The sequence below is a fragment of the Staurois parvus genome, unplaced genomic scaffold, assembly GCF_062004578.1.
Source record: "Staurois parvus isolate SC_StPar_1 unplaced genomic scaffold, SC_StPar_1.0 ptg000683l, whole genome shotgun sequence".
NCBI lineage: Eukaryota > Metazoa > Chordata > Amphibia > Anura > Ranidae > Staurois > Staurois parvus.
Genome location: NW_028318479.1, coordinates 431,307 through 456,775, shown reverse-complemented (window position 1 = coordinate 456,775; position 25,469 = coordinate 431,307). Strand labels below are relative to the sequence as shown.

The 25,469-nt window shown below is 43.7% G+C and overlaps 1 protein-coding gene across 6 annotated transcripts in view; it reads right to left on the bottom strand.

The window, feature by feature from the left end:
* CNOT3 (CCR4-NOT transcription complex subunit 3) overlaps window positions 1-25,469 on the bottom strand; it is a 520,718-nt gene that overhangs the window by 73,969 nt on the left and 421,280 nt on the right. For all 6 annotated transcript variants that reach the window (XM_089652480.1, XM_089652479.1, XM_089652482.1 and 3 more), the window contains one exon: window positions 10,536-10,668. In XM_089652480.1, the coding sequence (XP_089508606.1) occupies window positions 10,536-10,668 (133 nt within the window). The remainder of the gene's footprint in view (window positions 1-10,535; window positions 10,669-25,469) is intronic.

Sequence of the window (25,469 nt, the reverse complement as noted above, 5' to 3'; positions counted from 1 at the left end):
GCTGGCTCTCTTGTGCCCCTGGCCCCTAAGCACCGTCTGTTGCACTTCCAGTGGGGTCAGGGCAGTGACACAAGTAAGGCCGACCTCGTCATTTCAGTCTCCAATCAGGTACGTGACAGTACCAGTCAGCCAGTGATGGAGTCTGAAAGGGAGGCCTCTGCAATGGGGGATATCTGTCAATCAATCTCTGCCTTCTCTTACATGGTGCAGAGTTTGCAAAGAAACCTTGAGCATATGGAAAACCAACTACCAACCAAGTCAGATGTCTCAACAGCCATGGGTCCCTCTGCAGTCTCAGACATAACTACTCACACAGAGCACGATTCATGGAACTTCTCCTCTACCGGAACCCCTGGGTGCCAATAGCGGAGTATTTCACGGGAGACCGCAGGAAGTTTTGAACCTTTCGTAACTCCTGTGAGCTATATTTTTCTCTGCTACCAAGAACCTTTGCATCACAAAGCACCAAAGTGGGATTCATTACTTCACTCCTTCAGAATAAACCCCAATCCTGGGCACACCACCTTCGTGAGCAACATGATCCGGCTCCGACTTCTAGGGACTCTTTTTTTTTCCTCAGCAACGTCGCAACTTTACACTGATCCCTTCCGTCGTCCGACTGCAGAATCTATGCTTAACAAGCTACAGCAAGGCCAAAGGCCTATAGAGGAATATGTCGCTAAGTTCCATATATGGAGTTCTGACACTCAATGGAACGAGTCTGCTCTCCACCATCAGTTTTGCCTTGGTCTCTCTAACATCTTGAAAGATGAGCTTGCCCGAGTTGGGGCACCAACCAGGCTAGAGGACCTGATAAACCTAGCCATTCAAATAGACCGACGGCTCCGGGAAAGGCAGGGTGAAAACTAGCAGGGGTGTCTTGATCTGCTCTGAAATAGACACTCCTGTCTCCTCACCCACTGCTGTCACATCAGACATACTCCCCAGCAAAAGGGGGCATCGTAATTCTCCTCGTAGAAGCTTTTGGAGACCACCTTTATCCTCTGCTAAACGTCTTCGACAACAAAACTCCAACCTCTGCCTCTACTGTAGTGATGCAGGTCACTATGTACTAACATGTCCAGTGAGACCTCCTAAGCCAGGGGTGTCCAAACTTTTTTCAAAGAGGGCCAGATTGGATGAAGTGAACATGGTGGAGGGCCGAACATTTTTCCGAACATTCTTTGAACCATTACAATTAAATGCAAATAAATTATTTTATGCCAAGTTAATTGCAAACGACATACTTTTCATTTCATAACATTAAGATCAACTGACAGCTGAGTTTTCACAATGTATTGAAAATAAATTTAAAAAAAAAAAACACTTACCTGCACTAATGTGAAGGGTGAAAAAGGTAGCTGGAGCTGAAGTTTCTGCTCGGCAGCCGGGAGGGGAAGAGAAACACACTTCACGCTGGAAGCCCGGCCCTGACGTCACCGCCCTCTGTCGCTCCCAGCGCGGCGCAGTCACGCACGCGCACTGCTCTCAAGCAGAAGACTGTCTGCCACAGAAGGGAGGGCCGTGCGACAGCCGCATTTACACAGATCAGGGAGAACGCGTCGCAGTCAGGCATGCGCACTGCCCTCTGCTCTCAAGCAGAAGACTGTCTGCCATAGAAGGGAGGGCCACATTACACAGAGCAGGGAGGGCTGTTGGAGGGCCGTATTAAAAACTGACCCCCGGGCCGTAAATGGCCCGCGGGCCGGACTTTGGACATGCCTGTCCTAAGCCCTCTCCTAGCAGGTTCCATATGATGCACCCACCAGGAACGAGTCAAACACACCTCTCCTTCCTTCTTCACTTGCAACTTTCTGAAAAAACTATTTCTGTTTTAGCAATTATAGACTCTGGTGCCTGTAGCTGTTTCATGGATTCTACCTTTGCTAATCAATACATATCCCTCTCTGTACCAAGAAGAAAAGATTTTCGGTCCATCTGGCTGATGGCTCTGGTATCAGTTCTGGCCCAGTGATGCAAGAGACTATGCCAATCTTCTGCTACTCATCCTGAGGACATCAGGATGTCATAACCTCACCAATGTTTCCGGTCATCCTCGGCATGCCCTGGCTAAGGGTGCACACCCCATCCATTAACTGGCTCTCTGGGCAAATCCTCTTTTCTTCCGAATACTGTCAGACTCATTGCATTCCAAAGGAACCATGCGCAGTGACTCCTCTTCTTAGCATCCATCCTGATTCAGAGATGAGACTTGTCCCTGCTGCCTACCATGATTACTTGGATGTATTCAACAAAAAGATTGCCAATGCTCTTCCCCCACACTGGCCCTACGATTGTCCTATTGAACTCCTACCTGATGCTGAGATCCCTTTTGGGCGAATTTACCCTCTCTCCGAATTGGAACTAGAGGTCCTCCGGAATTACATAGATGAAAGCCTGGAAAAAGGGTTTATTCGGCCCTCTACATCACCAGCAGGAGCTGGCATCTTCTTTGTCGAAAAGAAAGATCATACTCTTAGACCATGTGTGGACTATCGTGATCTGAATAACAGTCAAGAACCGCGATCCTCTTCCCGATTCCCGAATTCTTCCAAAGGCTACGAAGGGCAAGTATCTTTTCAAAACTAGATCTGAGAGGTGCATACAATTTAGTCAGAATTCGTGAAGGGGATGAATGGAAGACGGCCTTTTGAACACGCTTTGGGCACTTCGAATACCTGGTTATGACATTTGGCCTTTGTAATGCCCCAGCAACATTCCAACATTTTGTTAATGATATATTCCGGGACTGTCTTGATTTATTTATCATTGTGTATTTGGATGACTTCCTAGTTTTCTCAAGCTCAATAGAACGACACCGGGACCACGTGAAGAAGATACTAGGTAGGTTACGCCAACATCACATCTATGCCAAAGCTGAAAAGTGCGAATTTGACAAACAGACCATTCAGTTCCTCGGACTTGTGATTACTCCCGATGGCATTATTATGGATCCTCAAAAAGTGACCTCTGTTATTAAAGTGGCCTGTCCCAGGAGACAGGAAAGCGGTATAATGCTTCGTGGGACTTGCTAATTTCTATAGGAAATTCATTAAAGAACTTTTCTGGTATCATTGCACCAGTCACGCAGTTAACCAGGCAACATGTTGCTTTCAAATGGACTCCCGAGGCTCAAGCAGCTTTTGAACTAAAGACCTTATTCACTTCTGCTCCTAGCTTAAAGCACCCAGATCCTGCTTTAGCTTATGTTCTTGAAGTAGACACTTCTGAAAATGCTGTTGGAGCTATATCTCAACGACAAGGACTCAAATCCCTCCTTCACCCTGTTGCCTTCTTCTCTAGAAAGTTAAGCTCCCCTGAAAGGAACTATAACGTAGGAGACAGCAAGCTGTTAGCCATCAAGGCAGCCCTCGAGGAATGGCGCTACCTGCTGGAGGGAGCTTCACACCCTATCCTCATTTTTACAGATCACAAAAATGTGGAATACTTGAGAACTGCAAAATGCCTAAGGCCACGGCAGGCAAGATGGGCACTTTTCTTCTCTCGCTGTGTGTTTCACTTGACATACTGTCCAGGATCAAAGAACGGCAAACCCGATGCGCTCTCACGCATGTATCATGACCCAATAGTACCATCTGAGCCCGACACAATCCTGCCAGCTAAAAATGTTTTACTCCTGCAAGCAGACCTTGTATCACAAATAAAGGAAGCGGTTGAGGATCATCCACCCCCCCTTGGAAATGCATCTTCAGCTAAGGGACGGCCTGTATCTGCATAAAGAACAGATTTATATACCGGAACAACTCAGGACTCTCATTCTTAAAAGATGCCATGACCATCCTTTAGCGGGTCACTTCGGGATCCACAAGACCTCAAAGTTTGTCTTCTGTTCCTTCTGGTGGATAAACTTAATGAAAGATTGTAAAAATTACGTTAGATCTTGCTCAGTATGCCTCCGAAACTTGCTTGATACTTGTTCCTGACTTTGGCTTGCTTATGATTTGGTACCTTGCTGTTGGCCCATTGATGACCCCGGCTATTTCTATGACATTGCTCCTGTCTCCCATCCCAGCTTTCTGCCTTGCTCTGGTGCACACCTGGCGACCTACCATACCAGCTCTGCATATCGCTACTGTTCCTGAATCGGTGGTTCATCAGTCTTTCAAAGTCTCCAGCTGCAAACAACATCTGCTGGCGCTCTTGTCCCCCTGGTCCCTAGACACCCTCTGTTCCACTTCCAGTGGGGTCAGGGATAGTGACACAAGTGAGGCCGACCTCGTCATTTCAGTCTCCAATCAGGTACATGATACCTGCATAAGGGGGAGATCCATAATTAGACAATCTGGTAGCTGCAAAGTGCGCTCTTCTGGCTCTTTTGAAACTGTAAAATGTGTTAGAAGAAAAAAACAGGAATTTTGACTTAACAGGAAAATTCCTATGCTGGAGTACAGTAGACATAGACAATGGTTTGTATTCAGCCAGTGACTGAACACTTGCTAGGGCAGCCCTAAGAGAACACCCATAAAAACCACGCCCACTTTGGAGACTGGTTTATTTTCTATAGTAAGCAATAAGGAATGATCAATACACAGAGGGGAAATGATGCCTATGTCCTGTACTGTACTCCAAGATAATGAATTTACAGGTTAAGTCAAAATTACTATTATCCTAATTGTACAGTACAGGACTAATTTTCATAGACTATGGACCATACCCAAGAAATAAACTGAGGGGTGGGCAACAACACAGCAAACAGAATGGATTATAGTCTGTGGCTGCCAGGTAAGCCCTGACCACATCTAGGCAATGTAGGGCACTTTTCTTGTCATGTTTTAGGGCAGGACAAAAGGGAAGGGAGGACACAATCTTGGGGAGGAAGATTTTTGTCTCAAAACACAGGAAAGACCTGCCAACTAAGAAACATACATAACAGATGCTACCATAAAGGCAACATAACAGGCTACCAAAAAGACAACCTTACACATGAAGTATTCCAACAGAATATCTTTAACTGGTTCACAGGGGGGTCTTTATAAAACAGAGCAGCAATCTGATATTCAAGCAGACACAGCCAGTCAAAATGGGGGATTTATAGGAGAAACTCCATGAAGAAAAGTTTCCATAAGGGATTGTGATGCAAAACGTTTCTACAATAAAATTGGATAAGGCAGATTCTACTGGTCGGGACCAGGGCCAGACACAGGTCCGGGACTAGACTTAAAAAAAAAAAAAAAAAAAAAAGGCCAAAATATGACTAAGAGTATTCCTTGGGACTTTGTTTCCTGTCCTCACACTATGTAAGCCTTCCACATGGTACGTTAAAGCCAGCGATTGAAAAGCAGGATGGAACAGGGGGTCTTGGACCAGTAGGTCTGTTCTGCTTGCAAGGGACCAAAGCTCATCTGACAGAAGACTGAGTATATCTGTGTATCATGTTCTTCGGAGTATAATGTTCCATTAGCGCAGCTTAACTTCTGGTGCCCCTGATGGTTCATAAGGCCATGGCTGTGGAATTGTCTCATTGTACCTTGACCATGTGACTTTGCAGAAGGGAGGTTCCATGCTGTAGAGAGAAAATCAAGTGGCTCTCTGGTCCAGAATGTTGATGGCAAGTTACGACTTCTGCGGGCACCAGGTACCCTGGACAGCTACAAACTGACTCTGCTCCTGCCTGTAAGGGTCCTTTCATATTGATCATTTTTTTTTTTAACAAGCTGAAGAAAAATAAATGTAAATCCTATTGAAATCTTGCATGAAAATCCAATGGAACTCTTCACACTGGTCCGTTGCACATCAGTTACTTTTTTAAAAGTTCTGCTTGCTGCATTTTTAGTGCAGAAGGAAAAAAAAAAAAAAAAAAAAACACAACAGGGACTCCATCTGAGATAGGAATTGCTCCTGCTGGAGCAGTACCTTCGCCTGAGCTGTACTGAGGACCAAGTCAAAGTATTCCAGATGTTAAGGAAACCAAAGGCAAATTCTGAAGTTTCAGCACTCAACTGAACCTATCCAGGACCTCTACCATCTACAGGAAATTCAATGTTAGCTTCAAAGCGGACTACTCCCCAAGGAGAAGGTCATACAGGTAAACCACAACGGAGATACCCTGGATCCTCAACCTCAGAACCAGAGCCAACACTGTGGACAGGCCAAAAGGCAGCACTACCATTAAATGTGTGTCAGATTTGCCTCTGGATCCAGAAGACTTTAGGGCTTAGTTGTTCTGACGGAACTGGGATGTAGACTTTTGTTCGAGCCCAAGGCTTGTGGCATAAAGGAACTCCTCTGATTCTAGTGGTGTCACTGGATTCTAGCATGTCGCCATCTTCTGTAAGGGAAAGAGCATATACTTCTACCCACAGTCACCTTGCAGGATGGTCCAAACAAATGTTCGTCTTCAAGGGGCAGCCTTTTGATTTGCTCATGCCAGAAAGTTCCACTAACCAATATTTGACCCATAGGATACTTCTGATGTATACAGACATGGTGCTCACTCTTTAAAGGATAAGTTCACGTTTGGAACATGTTACATCGGTATTTAAAGGTTGAACATGCAACATGTTCCCAATGCTAAAGCCACTGTTCGCTGCTCCAGTCTTATGGAATGTTTGAAGTCATCTGGCAAGAAACCCGAGGATGTTGAAAATTTTTTACAGGAACTGTCAGATGGCAAGATCCTCCAGATGTGATTCTCTGGAGCATATGCTTTGCCCAGACTTGGCAAACTTACATTGCATGCTACAAAACCACTCCCACCAGAGAGGTCTTAAAGAGGGCCTCTAACCTATTATCTGTGATATCTTTAGAGACTGGGATCCATTTCTTGTAGAATTCCTCCACCACATGACAGTGTTGAGCAAAACGCTTCAGTAGTGAAACATATGCTCAGTGTGAGCCCAATTGGCATAGATAACTTTCTGTAAGTGGCAGTGTACTGGACAGGATTTGGGATGTTTTGGCGGCTGCATCAACCCAAACCCAGAGACTTTGGGGGAAGGGGATTCTGGAAGGGGTAACTTCAATTTAGTGTGCATCATATTAGCTAGGAAGCCCACCATGATCATTTGTGTCTGAGGCAGTTCTGGACCCAGAGATACCTCCTGGGAGAACTCTGCTAGAGAGGATTCTCCATCTTTGACAGCTTCCTTCTCTTGGCTATTTTCCTCTGGATGCCTCATTCTCATACAAAAGAGAAGGAAAAGACCAATGTTTCTGTCCCAGGTGTTCCACACGACTGAGAACCCTTGAGAGATAACCATACAACACAAACAGCTGCAGAAAATTCCTCCCTTGACAGAAAGAAAGTGTAGGTCTGTGTTCCTGAAATAACGGAAAAAATAGATAAGGGCAAAAATAACCAATATGATACTTTGGGAAGCCATTGCAAGATGAACTGTGCAGGTACTTACTGACTGAGATTTGGGAGCCCACGCCATCATACTACACCACCTCTCTGCCTGCTCAAGCTATGCTAAGCATCAGCAGGCAATATGGTAGTGTGACAAGAGCAACACCACCCAAAGAAAAGAGGTTACTTAAAGATCCACGCGGAGTAATATAGGTTCAATAGTTACAGAGATCTTTAAGTAACCTCTTTTCTTTGGGTGGTGTTGCTCTTGTCACACTACCATATTGTCTACTATGCATTTTCCGGTTTATGAATCCACACTTCTATGATAAGTGAGTCGGAGATAGTACTATGACACAAATTATTTGTGCCATTACAGGTGGCTTTTTTCTGTTCTATTTTTGCAATAAGCATCAGCAGGCCTGCTGTACCAAAGTAGGATTGGCCACCAAGCTGAAAGGGGGTGTAGGGCACAAGCTGCAATGCCTCAGGGGCAGTCAGTTCAAAATCAATTGTCCCCAAATACTTGTGCCCTACACTGTTTCTACACATTGTTGTTAATTAAATTGCCTGGTGTTTAAAGCTGTAGGAGCCTGGAAAAATGTGCTGTTGTGTGCATGGAACTTGTAAAAGAGGAGACTTGCGCAATGACTGCCTAGCAGTCCAATGCACCAGGGGATCTTGTAGGGGAATGCTGCCACTTGTTCCACTAGTACAGAAGCACTCACCAGTTCAAGCTTCAGGGCCAGCAGGCTCACTCTATGGTTAGATCATTATGGAAGCACACCCAGCAGAGCGTTCAAGTACTCTATTCCCCCTTCAGGGGATCACTGCCCTAGACCTTTAAAGTACCCTGCCAGCTAAGTCTACTTGTATTCTGTAAAATGGAGATCATTGCCCGCAGGATCCAGCACTGACAAGCAGCAGTACAGGCCATCCCTGAGCTTGCATGTGGGGTTGGGGTAGTCTCTCTGGCCATAGAGACTGTTCCAGATAAAGCCATTATCTGCGCCAACAGAGGTGTCAGGAACAAGCCTGAAGGTCAGGACAAGAATAGATCTTCGGAGAGAAATCGCCCATCGCATTAGGACACTGGCTAAAAATGAGACTTACAGTTGCAAGAAATAGTATGTGAACCCCTTGGGATTACGTGGAGTTTTGCATGAATTGGGCATAAAATGTGCTCTGAACGTCATCTAAGTCACAACAATAGAAGAACACAGTCTGCTGAACATAATACTACACAAACAGATGTTGCCATGGTTTAATTGCACATAACCTGTAAACATTCACAGTCCAGGGAGGAAAAAGTATGTGAACCTTTGGACTTAATAACTGGTTGACCCTCCTTTGGCAGCAATAACCTCAACCAAACGTTTCCTGTAGTTGCAGATCAGACCTGCACAACGATCTGGAGTAATTTTGGACCACTTCTCTTCACAAAACGGTTTCAGTGTAGCAATATTCTTGGGGTGTCTGGTGTGAATCGCTCTCTTAAGGTCATGCCACAGCATTTCAATCGGGTTGAGGTCAGGACTCTGACTGGGCCACTCTAGAAGGCGTATTCTGTGCTGTTGCAGCCATTGTTTTGTTGAATTACTTGTATGCTTTGGGTCATTGTCCTGTTGCATCACCCATCCTCTGCGGAGATTCAGTTGGCGGACAGATGGTCGTACGTTTTCCTGCAAAATGTCTTGATAAACTCTGGACTTCATTTTCCCATCAATGACTACAATCCGTCCAGGCCTCGAGGCAGCAAAGCAGCCCCAAACCATGATGCTCCCTCCGCCATGTTTTACAGTGGGGATGAGGCTTTGATGTTGGTGTACTGTGCCTTTTTTTCTCCACACATAGTGTTGTGTGTTCTTCCCAAACAACTCAATCTTGGTTTCATCTGTCCACAGTATATATTGCCAGTAGTGCTGTGGAACATCCAGGTGCTCTTTTGCAAACTTCAAACGTGCTGCAATATTCTTTTTGGACAGCAATGGCTTCCTCCGTGTTGTCCTCCCAAGTACTCCATTCTTGTTTAATGTTTTCCTTATTGTAGATGTGTCAACAAAAATGTTAGCATGTGCCAGAGATTTCTGTAGGTCTTTAGCCGACACACTGGGATTCTTCTTTACCTCATGCAGCATTCTGCGCTGTGCTCTTGCAGTCATTTTTACAGGACGACCACGCCTAGGGAGAGTAGCAACAGTGCTAAACTGTCTCCATTTGTAGACAGTCTGTCTTACCGTGGACACATGAACATCAAGGCTTTTGGAGATACTTTTGTAACCCTTTCCAGCTTTATGCAAGTCAACAATTCTTGATCGTAGGTTTTCTGAGAGCTCTTTTCTGCGAGGCATGGTTCACATCAGACAGTGCTTCTTGAAACCAGTAAACCCAAAACAGGTGTGTTTTTTAAGGACAGGACAGCTGTCAGCAACACATTCAATATCATCACACTGATTGGAGTCAAGGTTGGCTCACTCCTGGCTCCAATTAGCTCTGGGAGAAGTCATTAACCTAGGGCCTCACATACTTTTTCCTCCCTGCACTGTGAATGTTTACATGTTATGTGCAATTAAACCATGGCAACATCTAATGTTTGTGTAGTGTTATGTTCAGCAGATTGTGTTCTTCTATTGTTGGGACTTAGATGACGTTCAGAGCACATTTTATGCCCAATTCATGCAAAACTCCACGTAATCCCAAGGGGTTGACATACTTTTTCTTGCAACTGTAGCTGAGGGGTTATGCCTGGGTGGGGATTTCTACTCTTTTGGCAAGTATCCATTCTCCTGAAGGTGACAGCACAACCCATATAGTTAAAAATATGAAGCCCTCTGTTTCCTGTCATGTATGATTAAGAAAAGGAATCCTGGTAAAAAGTAGTTTGCTTCTCTCAGGTTGGAAGACATATGCTCTTCTAGGACACTAGCAAAAACCAGAACATGAGGGAAGTGGGAAGGGTTTGCCAGTTTCCAAATTCCTAAAAGAAGCAGCATAACCCAACATAACCCAATTTATCAGTTTTGCATCCTAATGTATGATTAAGAAAGTAGAGCCCACAATAGAATTGTTTGGTACAGGTTAGTGCTTTACACTGTTTTACTAAATGTCCACTAGTGCAGATATTACCAGTGACAATATTAGGATTGTGTAATGGCTTTGAAAAAAAACAAACAAGAAAAACATTAAAAGCAATCATTCAGTAATTTAAATCTGTGGATTATCATACCTCCAAGTAATAGAAGATAAAGAAAAGGGTTTCTGTAGAAAGTCTCTGGTAGAATTCCACTGTGTCTGAATGAGGTGGAGGCATCTGATGGTGATATTGAGGTGTTGGACATGGATTCCTTGGGAGGTACTGCCTGTTACAGATAACAAAACTGTTGGTAAAATTCCAAAATTCTTTCAAGCACATGACAATCTGGTGTTGCTCAGCCAACAATCTGCTTAAGCTCCACATTCCTGATCATATTAGACCTCTGTAGTTCGAAAATTAGAAACAGTTGATAATTTATACTTTCGATATAACTTTTCAGAAAAAAGTTAAAAAGATTGTCAAGGATTGTAAACAACAAGCATATCATACTTACCTGCTCCGTGCAGTGGGGTCTCCTGTCTCGGCTCTCCCATCGGTGCTCCTGGCCCCTCCCTCTTGTCAAGTGCCCCCACAGCAAGCAGCTTGCTATGGGGGCACCCAAGCAGGCTCTTTTCTGAGCCACTGCTCTATGTGTCCATTCACACATTGACGCAGCTTGGCAAGCCCTCTCATCACTGGCTGTGATTGACAGTAGCGGGAGCTCTCGCTCCTGTCTTGGCCAATGATGAGGGAGAGAGCAAGGAAAGCCAAGGCCTCTCATACACATTGCTGGTTCAAGATGGGACTCAGGTAAGTATTGGGGGGCTGGGGGGATAGTGTTCAGGTCTAGCAATAAGCCACTCAGGCCCAAGCATAGCATCCTAGGAAGAAGGTCACGTGCTTAAATATACCAACACTCACCAGGTATTTCAAATGGTTCTAAAAGAGGAAGACTGTGATTCTTTTTAAAGGATAAGTTAATTTTTTTGGGGAAAAGATAATAAATGCAATTTTTTCCCCCCATGAATAGAGCTTTCTTTCAGTGATCTTTGATCGCCTGTGCGTTTTTTAATTATTGCACTATAAGCAAAAAAAGACCGACAATTTTGAGAAACAAAAGCATTATTTTGGAATTTTTACTATTAAAACATGTCCAGTAAAAGAAAAAAAAAAAACAAATAAAAAAAACTAAATTTTGTCATACATTTAGGCCAAGATGTATTCTGCGACATGTATTTGCTAAAGAAAAGAAATCCCAATACGTGTAAATAAATTGGTTTAAATGAAAGTTATAGCATTTACAAATGGTGGTATAGATAATGGGATTTTTTTTTTGCTACTACTAATGGCGGCAATCAGCAACTTTTAGGGGGACTGTGATGGACATTCTGACAATGGCGGAGATGGGACTCAGGTAAAGTATTGGGGGCTGGGGGGATAGTGTTCAGGCCTAGCAATAAGCCACTCAGGCCCAAGCATAGCATCCTCGGAGGAAGGGAAGAAGGTCATGTGCTCAAACATACCAACACACACCAGGCATTTCGAATGGTTCTGAAAGAGGAACAGGCTTGTGGGAAAGCGCACTGGGATTCTTTTTAAAAGACAAGTTCATTTTTTGGGGGAAAAACCATAAAATGCACAGTTTTTTTTTTAGGGGGAAAAAAGTGCATTTATTTTTCTCCCCAGGAGCTTGGAAAGAATTGCACCTGTGATCAGTGGATCAGGGGTGAAATGTGAGACTCCTGCAGATGAGTCCTGAAGCTTTCAGTTCAGTCCTTTAACCACTTGCCCTCCTGAGGATTTACCCCCCCCCCCTTCCTGACCAGGCCATTTTTTGCATTACAGCACTGCGTTACTTTAACTGACAATTGCGTGGTCATGCAACGCTGCAACCAAATGAAATTTAAGTCCTTTTTTCCCCCATGTATTGACTCTGTAGGTGGTAATTTGATCGCCTGATTTTCTTTTTTTTTACACTACAAGCAAAAAAAACGACAATTTTGAGAAAAAAAAACCAAAAACAATATTTTGGACTTTTTGCTATTAACCGCTTGCCGCCCTGCCACTGTGTATATACGTGTGCAGGGCGGCAGTGGAGCGCAAAACCACGTTTTAAAATGGGTTCCGCGCTCCCGACACTTTCGCCGGCAGGGGGCGCGCGCGCTCCCGCCGACCCGCGGGTGACACGATTTGATCCAGGAGGGATCAATCATTAGATTTCAGCCAGTGATTTCTGGCTGAAATCACATGATCGGTCCCTGTCCTATCCTGTCCTGTGTCGACATATACACAGGGCAGGATATGATGTCATTCTTCTCTGCCTGGACACATTCCGTTCCAGACAGAGAAGAAGACACAGTAAAAGTGAGTACACAAGCACTACACTACAGTTAGAACACACCTAGGACACATTTAACCCCCTGATCGCCCCCCCCCCCAGTTAACCCCTTCACTGCCCTGTCACCAGTGTCACTGATCAGTGAAGCAATTTTTACTGATCAGTGTCGCTGGCGACTTCCGATAGAGTTAGCGCCCCTCCCAGATAGCGCCAGTTTGCCCGCCAGTACACCAGTAATCCCGTTTAACCCCTTGATCGACCCCCCCCCCAGTTAACCCCTTCACTGCCCTGTCACCAGTGTCACTGATCAGTGAACCAATTTTTACTGATCACTGTATCAGTGTCGCTGGCGACTTCCGATAGTGTTAGCGCCCCTCCCTGATAGCGCCAGATTGCCCGCCAGTAATCCCATTTAACCCCTTAATCTCCCCCCCCCCCAGTTAACCCCTTCACTGCCCTGTCACCAGTGTCACTGATCAGTGAACCGATTTTTACTGATCACTGTATCAGTGTCGCTGGCGACTTCCGATAGTGTTAGCACCCCTCCCAGATAGCGCCAGATTGCCCGCTAATACACCAATAATGCCCTTGATCGCCCCCCCTGAGTTGACCCCTTCACTGCCCTGTCACCAGTGTCACTGATCAGTGAACCGATTTTTACTGATCACTGTATCAGTGTCGCTGGCGACTTCCGATAGTTTTAGCGCCCCTCCCAGATAGCGCCAGTTTGCCCGCTAGTGCACCAGTAATCCCGTTTAACCCCTTGATTGCCCCCCCCCAGTTAACCCCTTCACTGCCCTGTCACCAGTGTCACTGATCAGTGAACCGATTTTTACTGATCACTGTATCAGTGTCGCTGGCGACTTCCGATAGTGTTAGCGCCCCTCCCTGATAGCGCCAGATTGCCCGCCAGTAATCCCATTTAACCCCTTAATCTCCCCCCCCCCAGTTAACCCCTTCACTGCCCTGTCACCAGTGTCACTGATCAGTGAACCGATTTTTACTGATCACTGTATTAGTGTCACTGGTGACTTCCGATAGTGTTAGCGCCCCTCCTAGATAGCGCCAGTTTGCCCGCTAATGCACGGGATTTTTTTTACCAAAAACATGTAGCAGAATACATTTTGGCTTAAATTTATGACTAACTTTGAGTTTACGATATATTTTTTATAGCTGAAAGTAGAAAATATTGTTTTTTTTTTTTTAAATTTTCGTGGTTTTTTTGTTTATAGCGCAAAAAATAAAAAGCGCACAGGTGATAAAATACCACCAAAAGAAAGCTCTATTTGTGTGAAAAAAAGGACATAAATTTCGTTTGGGTACAGCATTGCATGACCGCGCAATTATCATTTGAATTAGTGAAGCGCCAAACAGCAAAAAAAGGCCTGGTCATTAAGGGGGGTAAATCCTGTGTGGCTCAAGTGGTTAACCGTTTCAATACCGTGCAATTTTACACCTTCCTGCCCAGGCCATTTTTCAGGTTTCAGCGCTCTCACACTTTGAATGACAATTGCGCGGTCATACAACATTGTACCCAAACTAAAATTTTATCATTTTCTTCACACAACTAGAGCTTTCTTTTGGTGGTATTTAATCACTGCTGGGGTTTTTATTTTTTGCTAAATTAACAAAAAAAGACCAAAAATTTGAAAAAAACAACACATTTTTCTTTGTTTCTGTTATAAAAGTTTACAAATAAATAATTGTTCTTCATAAATTTAGGCCGAGATGTATTCTGCTACATGTCTTTGGTGAAAATAACCCAAATTAGGATGTATTTTTTAGTTTGTAGGAAAGTTATAGAGTTCACAAACTATGGTATAGATCTGAATATTGATCAATCCTGAAGTACTGACAGCCAATCTAATTTCTTGAGGTCCAAGAATGTCAGAATAGTACAGATATCCCCAAATGACCCCTTTTTGCAGAGTAGACAGTCCGACATACTTCATAAGAGGAATGGCAAGTTTTTTGAAGTTGTATTTTTTTGTCATAATTTTTCGGAAAATGAAAAAATTAAAAAAATTATTTTCACTATTTTTTTTTTACATGCTGTCACCAGTGCAGTACAGCGTCATCATATAACTGGCATGGCGGTGAACAGGGACACTGACTGGTGACAGTATGAAAAAAAAATATATATTTTATATTTTTTTTTATTATATTTAATTTTTTATTACATTTTTTTTTATTTTTTTTAAGATTTTTTTTTCATATTTTACTATGACCAAAGTAGTGCAATGTTACCATAGTAACATTGTACTACTTTGGGGAAGTGATCAGTATTTTTTTTTTTTTTTACACAATTTGCTTATAGCAAAGAATTACTTTGCTATAAGCAAGCATTTACCTGAATGAAATCGATTCATTCAGTTTTTGTTTTTTTTTTTTGCTTAGCTGTGATTTGGTCACAGCTAATCACATGACATGTGCATGTGATTAGCTGTGACCATTCACAGCTAGGCACTAGTATACAATGGATGGCATCATGAATGAAGCCATCCATTGTATACAACTGTCATGTGACCTGCTGTGATTGGTCACAGCAGGTCACATGGTACCAGCAACGGGAGCCGGTACTCGGATCTGTCATCGGCCGTGTCCAAGGTGCACGGCCGGCGACAGATCGCACTGCTGTGCCGCTCTACATTAGCGCAAACGGCGCATGTGCGGGAGCACGCCAAATGGCGTGCACCCGGAGTACAGAGACACTTCTGAAGCCGCCAAACGGCCATTGGCGGGGCGGCTAATGGTTAAACATGTCCAGTAAAATTTTTTTTAAAAAAAAAAATCTAATTTCGGCATAAATTTAGGACAAAATGTATTTTGCAAGATAGTATATGTATAGATAATGGGATTTTTTTTCCTACTAGTAATGGTGGCAATCAGCGACTTTTAGCAGAACTGCGGCGGACCTTCTGACACTGGGAAAGAACTTGGCGTCACTGACATCTCCAGTGAAACAAATACAGTGATCAGTGCAAAAAAAAAAAAAAAAAAAAAAAAAAAGCACCGACACTGTACTAATGGTACTGGGCAGGAAGGGGTTAATGTGAGGGGCGATCAAAGGGTTAACTGTGTGCGTTTTACTAAGGGGCAAGATATTCTTCACTGTAAGCAAACTGATTGGGATGGCTGTACTGTGCACAGCCATCCCAAGCAGTATGCTCGAGCTGACAGGGAGGAAGATTGTAAACAGGCGGCACGGGTAGGGCTCGCACACGCCCCCTACCTGGAAATGCAGCATCACACACACACAAACACACATACATATATACACACACACACACACACACACACACACACACACACACACACACGTGATTCTGTGCACAGGTTGCGCTCTATAGCAGTATATCTAAGGCGGTCCTTAAGCAGTTAAACAGGACTTGTTTAAAAGCTGCAGGGTTTGTGAATAAACAGCCTTATCAGCGACCCGCAAGTTAATTCAGCAAGTTGGCTGCATTATTTTCAAATAGTGGCAGCGGGTGCTGGAAGAAGATCCCTGCTCGCTGTCACAGGATGGGGAGGAGGGGGAGTGGCAGAGGCTGCAGCTGCTGGAACATGTTACACGCTCCACCCTACACACAGGTAGGAACATGTTCCAAAAGGTGAACTTATCCTTAAATTATATAAGTTTTGCACCACACATATGGTGAAAATTTGATAGCTGCTGCATAAGAGAAAATATAATGTCTATTTTCAGTCTGTTAAAACACTGCAATGGAAATACAAGGTGTATGCTACATTCTTCCCTTTGGGCATAATGAGCACCTAGCACCACACATTTAAGGGGCACGGGCAGATCTAAAAACATGTTTAGACTACATGAAGACATTAAAAATCAGGTTGCTTTCTTCTAACTTCTTTTCTTTTCTCTTGTTTTGCAATATTATGTTGGATTACTGCTGCTATTTGGCTCGGCTGTTTGCCATCCCTTCTTGATGTCATTGGACTTAGAGCTGTCAGGGCAGGAGCCGAGGAACGGACAGGCAGGCCTAACAATGTAACGCACTGGCTGACGACAACCACCACCCACAGACCGAAGTCCCTCAGGGCGCGGAGTCTAAGTCCCAGGCTGCCCTTCACCAGGGCCCCTGATGGTGGGGATGGACTTGACGCAGCCAGGAACCAGGTCGCGGCCCCCGAGACACCTCAGCTGCGGTAATGGCCGCCGCCAATGGCGTGTAGCTGGTGGAAGAGACAAAAGAGTAGTCAGACAGGCCGGGGTCAACAACAACAGGACAAAACAGTACAGGACAGCAGATGAGAATCACAGGTCACGAGCCGGGTTCAGCAACAGAGGGTCAGATCAAAGGAGAATACAAAGAATAGTCAAGTCACAAGCCGAATCAGATACCAGGAGAGTCACGAGAGTCAGAACAGAGTAATAGCAACACAAAGACACAAGTGCAAAGAGCATGTGCGGGCCACAGGCTTATATGTCATCAGCCACGCCCCTCTGGGGGATGGACCTCAGAGACCTGAAGGCATAAAAGGATTCCCACCATGCACAGCAGAATCCAAGATGGACGCCAACACATAGAGGAACATAACCTCAGGGAAAAGGTAGGACCTTGACAGGAGCTGACTGTAAAACGTTACATATGAAGATGGTATCAGAACAGAGTGAAGACCTTCTTGGTAGAACTTTTAGAACATGTTGACAGAAGACCAGATATCAGCCCTACCTGTGAAATTTGATGAAAAAAATGCCCAAGGAGCATTCACAGTCCAGGTGGAATGAATTTTGACAGGTAAGGGAGGAGGGATTATGTCCTTGAGACCATGAAAGATGGCCTAATGACTCCAACATTAGTGGTGGAATTCTGGGTCCATCTGAATGACAAAGAGCATCCGTTTCCCTGAAAGTGCATATGGAAAGGTAGAACCAAATGGCTCGTTACAGCTCCAGACAGCGAAAACAGAGGAATTTTGACTTGCCAGTATAGCCATTTCTCAGAGTATACAACAGGTCACAGGCAACTTATTCATACACACGGTTTCTAGGCTTGTACCTTCAGATGGCAAGCTTTTGCAGAAATGCCACTCTGGGACACCTTCCCTAAAAATACCACTCTGAGCCCTTAGTTTTGTAGCAAGTAAAACAGTAACAAGGACAGTTTAGAGAGGGTGTCCTGTTCTGTACTCTAAGAAATGGAATTTACCTGTTAAAACAATGAAAAAGTATGAACAGAAGATCAGTTGGCAGTCTTATAGAGTTGGGTGGTAAAGACTTGGTTCCTAAATGCCCAGGAAACTCCTACAATTTAGTGGAGTGGACGTCTAACAGCAAAGAAGAAGGTATTTGTTTTTGAACATACGTTTCTGTAATCAAACCCCTTATCCACTGTGCAATTTTGAAGCAGGGTGCCTCTGCGATGGATTTTGAAGCAGGGCGACTCTTGTGAAATCCCATAGCTCCGACTACATCCAGGCAATACAAAGCAACTTCCTATTGGATAACTGATAGAGATGAAAAGCAGAAACTACCTTTCGAAGAAAAAACAGTGTTGGGCCTAACACAACCTTGTTGGTGTGAAGTAGAAGAAAATGCTCTTTACAGAAATGGATGTCAATTCAGAAACACGTCTGATAAATGTTAATGGCTACTTTAACTATATATTTATTTATATATATATATTTAGATAAATGTTAATGGCTGGCAAGTATCTCTAAGGAGAGATACCGGAGGAGCTCAAAGCATTTTTTCTGCAAGGTAAGAAATTCTTAGATACTTGTCACAGGAATCCGAAGGCCGCACCAAAACAGCCATGTGAAAGGGGCATAAATTAGCCAGAGAGCAGGAGATAACTGCACCATGCAAGGCCAGAGCCAGAGGATCCTTGGTTCTGCATACAGAGAATGTTTGTTGTATCTGAAGGCAGGGATGTCCACAAAAAAAGTCCCCCATTTTAGGTATATCAGATTGAACACATCTGGATGAAAACACTACTTACCCTGGTCTAAGCAGTGGCAGCTGATACTCTCTGCCTGCCAGTTCCCCACTCCTGGAATGTGGATAGCAGAAACAGCTGGGCAGCGAGTTTCTGTCCATGAAAGAATCTGGTTTGTCTCCCTTAAGGCAGACAGACTCCACTAGCCCCCCTGATGTTTGACATATGTCACTGTGGTGGCATTGTCTGAATGCAGCTGATATGGGTGTCCATTTAGAAGAGGAGTCCAGTGCTAGAGGAGCAGCCTGACAGCTCTGAGCTTCTGGATTACAATGGGGAGCTTTCTTCTCCTGACCATATACCCTGAACTGTCAAGGACTGGAAAACTCATGTCCAGCCTGACAGAACTGCATCTGTTGTAAGAACTTTCCATATGTAGGGAAGGAAAGATTTTGTCCCACTGTTTAAATTGAAGTTTGTGATCAGACAGAACAAGGACTTCTTTTGTTTGGAAGGATAGGAGCATGGGAAGATCCAAAGGAGAGAGCATGCTTTTTCCATGTTGACAGAATGTTTAGTTGGTTTGTCCTTGAATGGAATTGGGCAAAAAGGTACTGCCTGAAAGAAGCCACCATTAGGCCTAGAACTTTCGAGGCAAATCTCACTGTTGGATTTCATTTGGATCTCAGTAGTGAAGCATGAGCTCTTAGATAGAGAACTTTCTTCTCTGGAAGAAAGACGACCTTAGCCTGGGATGTATCCAGGATCAGATTTAAGTGTTCTCTAGGTGCAGAGTGGGCTGGAGAGCAGAGGTTGATCGCCTAGCTTCTTCAAATAAGTTTCTGAATTTGGATACCCAGCCAAAGGCCTGAAGCAGCTGAATTATTTTTTGGACATTTGCTGAGAGTTTTAATGGCAATGAATCTTTCAGGAAAATATCATCTAAATAGTCTGTCACCTGGATATCCCGAGTTCTGAAGAGGGCAAGCAAGGGTGTCAAGGTCATTGTTAAAACCCTGGGAGCAGAAGACAGGATGAACAGTGCAACATACTAGAATCAGTTGTTTGCTACTGCAAAGTGCAGAAATGGTTGACTAGGTGAATAAATGGGAACATGTAGGTAAGCGTTTTGAATGTCAGTGGATGCCATGTGTTTCCCATGTCTCAAACAGGCAATTACTGACCTTGCACATTCCATACAAAAATTCTGGAATGTGAAGGAATTTGTTGAGGGATGTTAAGTCCAGGATAGGACGGATACCGCCATTGGGTTTTGGCACAGTAAACAGGTTACAGTAGAATCCCTTGAACCTGTCCTGTGGCGATACAGGTATAAAGACTCCATGTGACAACAAGTGATTTAGGGCCTTTTGCAAATCTGTCTGTCCTTGTACAGTTTTTTGTTGATTTGAAAGATGAAAGTTGTGAGATAGTTGCATTTAGAACTCTATCATGAACCCTCAACAACTGATCCCATAGGTCTGAGAGGTCTATAATCCAGAGAGATGTAGACTAACAAAATTCCTTCCATTCTTAGGGGGAAGAGGTGGCCTTTTTTGGCCAAGCCTTGTGTCAAAAGGAGGGGCTTAAGCCTGGGTTTTGAAACTGAAGCTTGGGTAGAGAGTGGAGAGATTCTCTGCATTTAGAGGAGCTAGGAGCTCCTAAAGGAGGTAAGTTTTGTCACCTTCTTCTGTGGAAGCAAAACTTTCCCACCTGTGACCTTTTTTTAATGAATTGGTCAAGTGCCTCACCAGACATATTCCTTGAAAGGGCATACATGTAAGGTGTCTTTTGCAGGCAGCTTCTGCTGTCCAAGCCTTTAGCCAGAGAGTGCTGTGCACATGGAGATTAGAGTCATTCTGGATATTTGGCTCATGACATGTTCAAGGGTATCTACAAAGGGGGAAAAAAAAAAGGCAGAAGGCAGTTGTTGGAATTGACCCTGAAGAACAAGGTCATGCTGGTTATACAGTGCCTTAGTATAGTTAGCTGCAGTTTAACACACAGAAACAGCAGCAAGAGATGAATCGTTAAAAGAGGAAATATTTTCAATAGTTACAGTGAGATCCTTGTTTAGGAGAGAGACAGCAGAGTCTACCAGAAAAAGCCCACTTCACTGCAAACTATCTCCATGGAACAGAGTTCAGGAAATTCTTTTGTGGGGAGTTAAAACCTTTGCAGAAGTGATCTAAACATCAGACTGCACGTTCTGTTATCTGTTCATGAACAGGGAAGGTTTGAGAAGATTTTGTAGGTATCTTAGTGTTATGGTGAGACAGAGCACAGTCAACCCGTACTATGTTAAGGATTTTGTGGACAGAGGCAATGAGCTTTTCAGCATTAACAAGCATGTTGTGTGAAGATCTTTCTTCAATATATTGATAATGTGGGGGAGAGAAATCTTCTGCAGCTTCCTCCAACACTGCCTGAATGTCTTTTTCATTCCTGTCTGACCTCCGTCAAGGACTGGCATATTGAGGCCTGACTCCACTGGAGAATGGAAGCAAGAGAAGAAGAGGGGTGTTTCTGAGGTGGACAAAGATGGCCAAATTATAGCTGCAACCTGTCTGAGGAATTGTTACATAGGTGCAGAGAATTTTGATTTTGTCAAGTATGCCACTTGTTGCATGTTTGAAACAGAGCTAGAATAGAATGCAGAGACCAATGTTAAAACCAGGTCCTGTTCCGGTGCAAGGGATGCACCGGAACTCTGAGTTGGAGTGTTTTGCTGGCTTTTGGCAGAACAAATAATTGCCTGTTTAGAACTAGTTCCCTTTTGCCAAGTTTCTGCCATTGCTCCAAGTGAGGGTATTTCCTTGTGGGGTACTTATGAAGGGGAGATAGGGTAAGTGTGTCCATAAAGAGTATGCAGGGGAGATAGGGTAAGTGTGTCCATAAAGAGTATGCAATGACCCAGGTATAGACCATCCAGGAACAAATCCTCATGAAAGGGTGGGAGGAAGTGCCTGAAGACCTTATAAAGGGGCTCTAGAAGGACGTGGCGTTCAAAAATGCGACCAGTGGTGTAACACCTGGTCATCCACAGAAGCCTGAGCTCTAAGGCATCATCCAAATTAGGATGGATACAACCTGGCTGCTATCCTTTTTGTTTCAGCCTAATAATTTACATAGGTCACCACTGTGGCAATGTCCAACAGAATGAAAACCAGAAGAGAATCAAGTGACAACTTTCCACCACAGGAAAAGAAAGATTCTGCTGGTAGTCAACCAGGGAGGAAGCTACCACAACAGACATAGGGACCTGAGGTTTTAAGATAATCTGCCCAGCAGGGTGGGAGCTATTTGTTTCACAACCTTTTAAATAGCTTTCTGGTCTCTGGAAGCCCCTGCTAAAAAATATATCTACAACTCACAATACATTAGTGTGATGGTCAGTGAGATGAATGCTCATTACACTTCTGGTTACTGGGAAGAATTACCCTCTAACAGATAGCTAAGAAAAACAAACAAACAATGTGGTCAGTGGAAACTTATTTGAAAAAGCAGAAAAAGCTCATTGCTCAAGGAACCCCTAGCAACCTCTGGAACATCTCAACCCTGGTCTATAGCCTCTGTGGGTTAAAGGCCATCTAAACTCCTCCACACACAGTATAAGTAAAGGACCAAAAAACCTTTGGGGAGGGGGGGGATAGGGAAGCCTTCTCTGGGCATGTTCAGTCCTTGTAAAGGTTCACATGTTCCATCCATATCTATGGTGGAGCATGTCACATGGTCAAGAGCCTGCCGCCTCCCCCCACCACCGAGTGTGACAGGTGGGGGTTCTTCCCACACCTGCTCTAACTTTTTGAAAAGAGCGCAGCCTTGCAGGGCTCCCCCCACACAGCTGCATCATTCATTCAGAGTTTCCTGTAAATATCAAAGATATAATGCGTCACTGCGCACCCAAAAAAATACATTTTTAAATTATACATGCTAAGCAGCTGGACACAAAAAGATTATTCCAAAAAAAAATATTCACACCATATTGATATAAAAAAAAAAAAAAAAACCCCAAAAAACTGTGCAGCACTAGAAGTAAGACTCCCTAAACCAAAAATATTAATTTGTGTATTTTTAAAAAAAATCAACCTGTTTTAACACAAATATACATGAATATTTCAATGTTATTAAAAAAAAAAACAACAACAAGAAGTTATATCTTCAAAGTGATCAATATTGCAGCATGGTGAATGAGGCCACCCAAAGCAGACCATGCACATGGCAAAAAAAAAAAAAACCCCAAAAAACCCCTACTCTGATGAAGCCCAGTCTAGGGCGTAATGTGTAAGGTGGAGATGAACTAGGACAGCCACTGTTATGAAGGAGAGGAGGTCCGCTGTCTGTTCTGTGCATTCTTAACAACTTACCCCTCCGCCCCACAGTACATTTACTGCGACGGGGCAGCATGGACATGTGCAGTCACATAAAGTGGGGATCGAAAGTTTGGGCACCCCAGCTAAAAATTTGTAATTTGATGCCTTTTGGAGATTTTTCCATCTTTCCTTGGCTTCTTTATGCACATTAATACAGATTAGACATTCTTATAATATGTCAACAAAAGTTAGATTTTATTTCCATCATTTACACTTTCAAAATAACAAAACAAAAAAATGGCGTCTGCAAAAGTTTGGGCACCCTGCAGAGTTAATATCTTGTACTGCCCCCTTTGGCAAGTATCACAGCTTGTAAACGCTTTTTGTAGCCAGCCAAGAGTCTTTCAATTCTTGTTTGAGGTATCTTTGCACATTCTTTCTTACAAAAGTCTTCCAGTTCTTTGAGATTTCTGGGCTGTCTGTCACGCACTGCTCTTTTAAGGTCTATCCATAAATTTTCAATTATGTTGAGGTCAGGAGATTGTGAAGACCATGGCAAAACCTTCAGTTTACGCCTCTTGATGTAATCCCCCGTGGATTTCGAGGTGTGTTTAGGATCATTATCCATTTGTAGAAGCCATCCTCTCTTTAACTTCAGCTTTTTCACAGATGGCATCAAGTTACCATCCAAAATTTGCTGAAATTTTATTGAATCCATTTTTTCTTCTACTCGTGAGATGTTCCCTGTGCCACTGGCTGCAACACAACCCCAAAGCATGATTGATCCAACCCCATGCTTAACAGTTGGACAGAGGTTCTTTTCATTACATTCTGTGCCCCTTCTTCTCTAAACGTACCTTTGCTCATTCCGGCCAAAAAGTTCAATTTTAACCTCATCGGTCCACAGAACTTGTTTCCAAAATGCATCAGGCTTGTCTATATGTTCATTTGCAAAGTTCAAACAATGATTTTTGTGGTGAGGACGTAGAAGAGGTTTTCTTCTGATGACTCTTCCATGAAGACCATATTTGTACAAGTATCTCTTTATAGTGGAATAGTGTACCACATCTCCAGTGTCTGCCAGATCTTTCTGGAGGGATCGTGCAGTCAAACGTGGGTTTTGAATTGTTTTTCTCACAATCCTGCGAGCTGTTCTGTCTGATATTTTTCTTGGTCTTCCAGATCTTGCTTTAACTTCCACTATTCCTGATGACTGCCATTTCTTAATTACATTCCGAACAGAGGATATTGACATCTGAAAATGCTTTGCTGGCTACAAAAAGCGTTTACAAGCTGCCAAAGGGGGCAGTACAAGATATTAACTCTGCAGGGTGCCCAAACTTTTGCAGACACCATTTTTTTGTTTTCTGTTATTTTGAAAGTGTAAACGATGGGAATAAAATCTAACTTTTGTTGACATATTATAAGAATGTCTAATCTGTAATTTGATGCCTTTTGGAGATTTTTCCATCTTTCCTTGGCTTCTTTATGCACATTAATACAAATTTTTAGCTGGGGTGCCCAAACTTTCGATCCCCACTGTACATATATGTGGCTGCCTTATTTTGTGTCTGCCGGCTGACATGCTGTCATTGACTACTACACAAGTTTGTTAGCAGCTCCCAGCCAATGTTTTTATAGTCAATCAGAGAACGGTTCTGTGTGTTTTGCAAACACAGACACAGTATCTTCTTGGCTCTTCTCTTCCTGATCCTTTTCAGTTCAGGAAGAGAAGAGAGAAGGATCACAGTGAGATGAAACAGCACATTTACCCCCACACACTGTAGTTAGGCACATTTAACCCTTTGGTCATCCTCCTTTAATCCTCTGATCACCCCTGTCAACCAGCCAATGCCATGTGTACAGTATTTATCACTGAATTAGCATCACTTGTGACATCAGATAGTGTCAGGGTTTAGTTAGCACCTCTCCCAGCCAGGGTCAGTTGGTGCTAGATCGGCTGCACACTATCACATTCACTAGAAGTTGCTCATCACCATCATTGTTAGTACATATCGATATCTTTATCATGAACAGAACTATAGGAGGATAGATAGATGAGAATGAAGGGGAAAGCCTCACTGTCAGAATATGAACCTGTAGAAAGCAGCGGCACACACTGACAGGTAAATCAGATGATGGAGCAGAGGTCCCTGCTAAGATCAAGCGTACCTGACCCTACATAGCTGAAGTGGTAGAAAACGCATAATTATGCTCAAATGCAGCAGGGTGCAAGTACTTCACTACCTTTTGGTGGACTGGCAAGCACCAGCAGCGAAGTGGCAATTACCAGAAGTGCAGTACAAGCTGGTGAGGTGGCTAGCACTTGTAGCATTCCCAAGTTTGAGCACAAGCCCGTAGAACCCATATTGGCCTTCCAGAGGTGCTTGCAAATCCAAATTGGATGTCTCCAGATTCAGCAGAACCCGTTATCCCCCCATTTACAGCCCAGCCTGAAGTTCAGAAGGAAACAGCAAACTTAATGCCCTGTGATTTTTTTTTTTTAGCGTTTTTTCACCGAAGACCTCTACAATTTGAT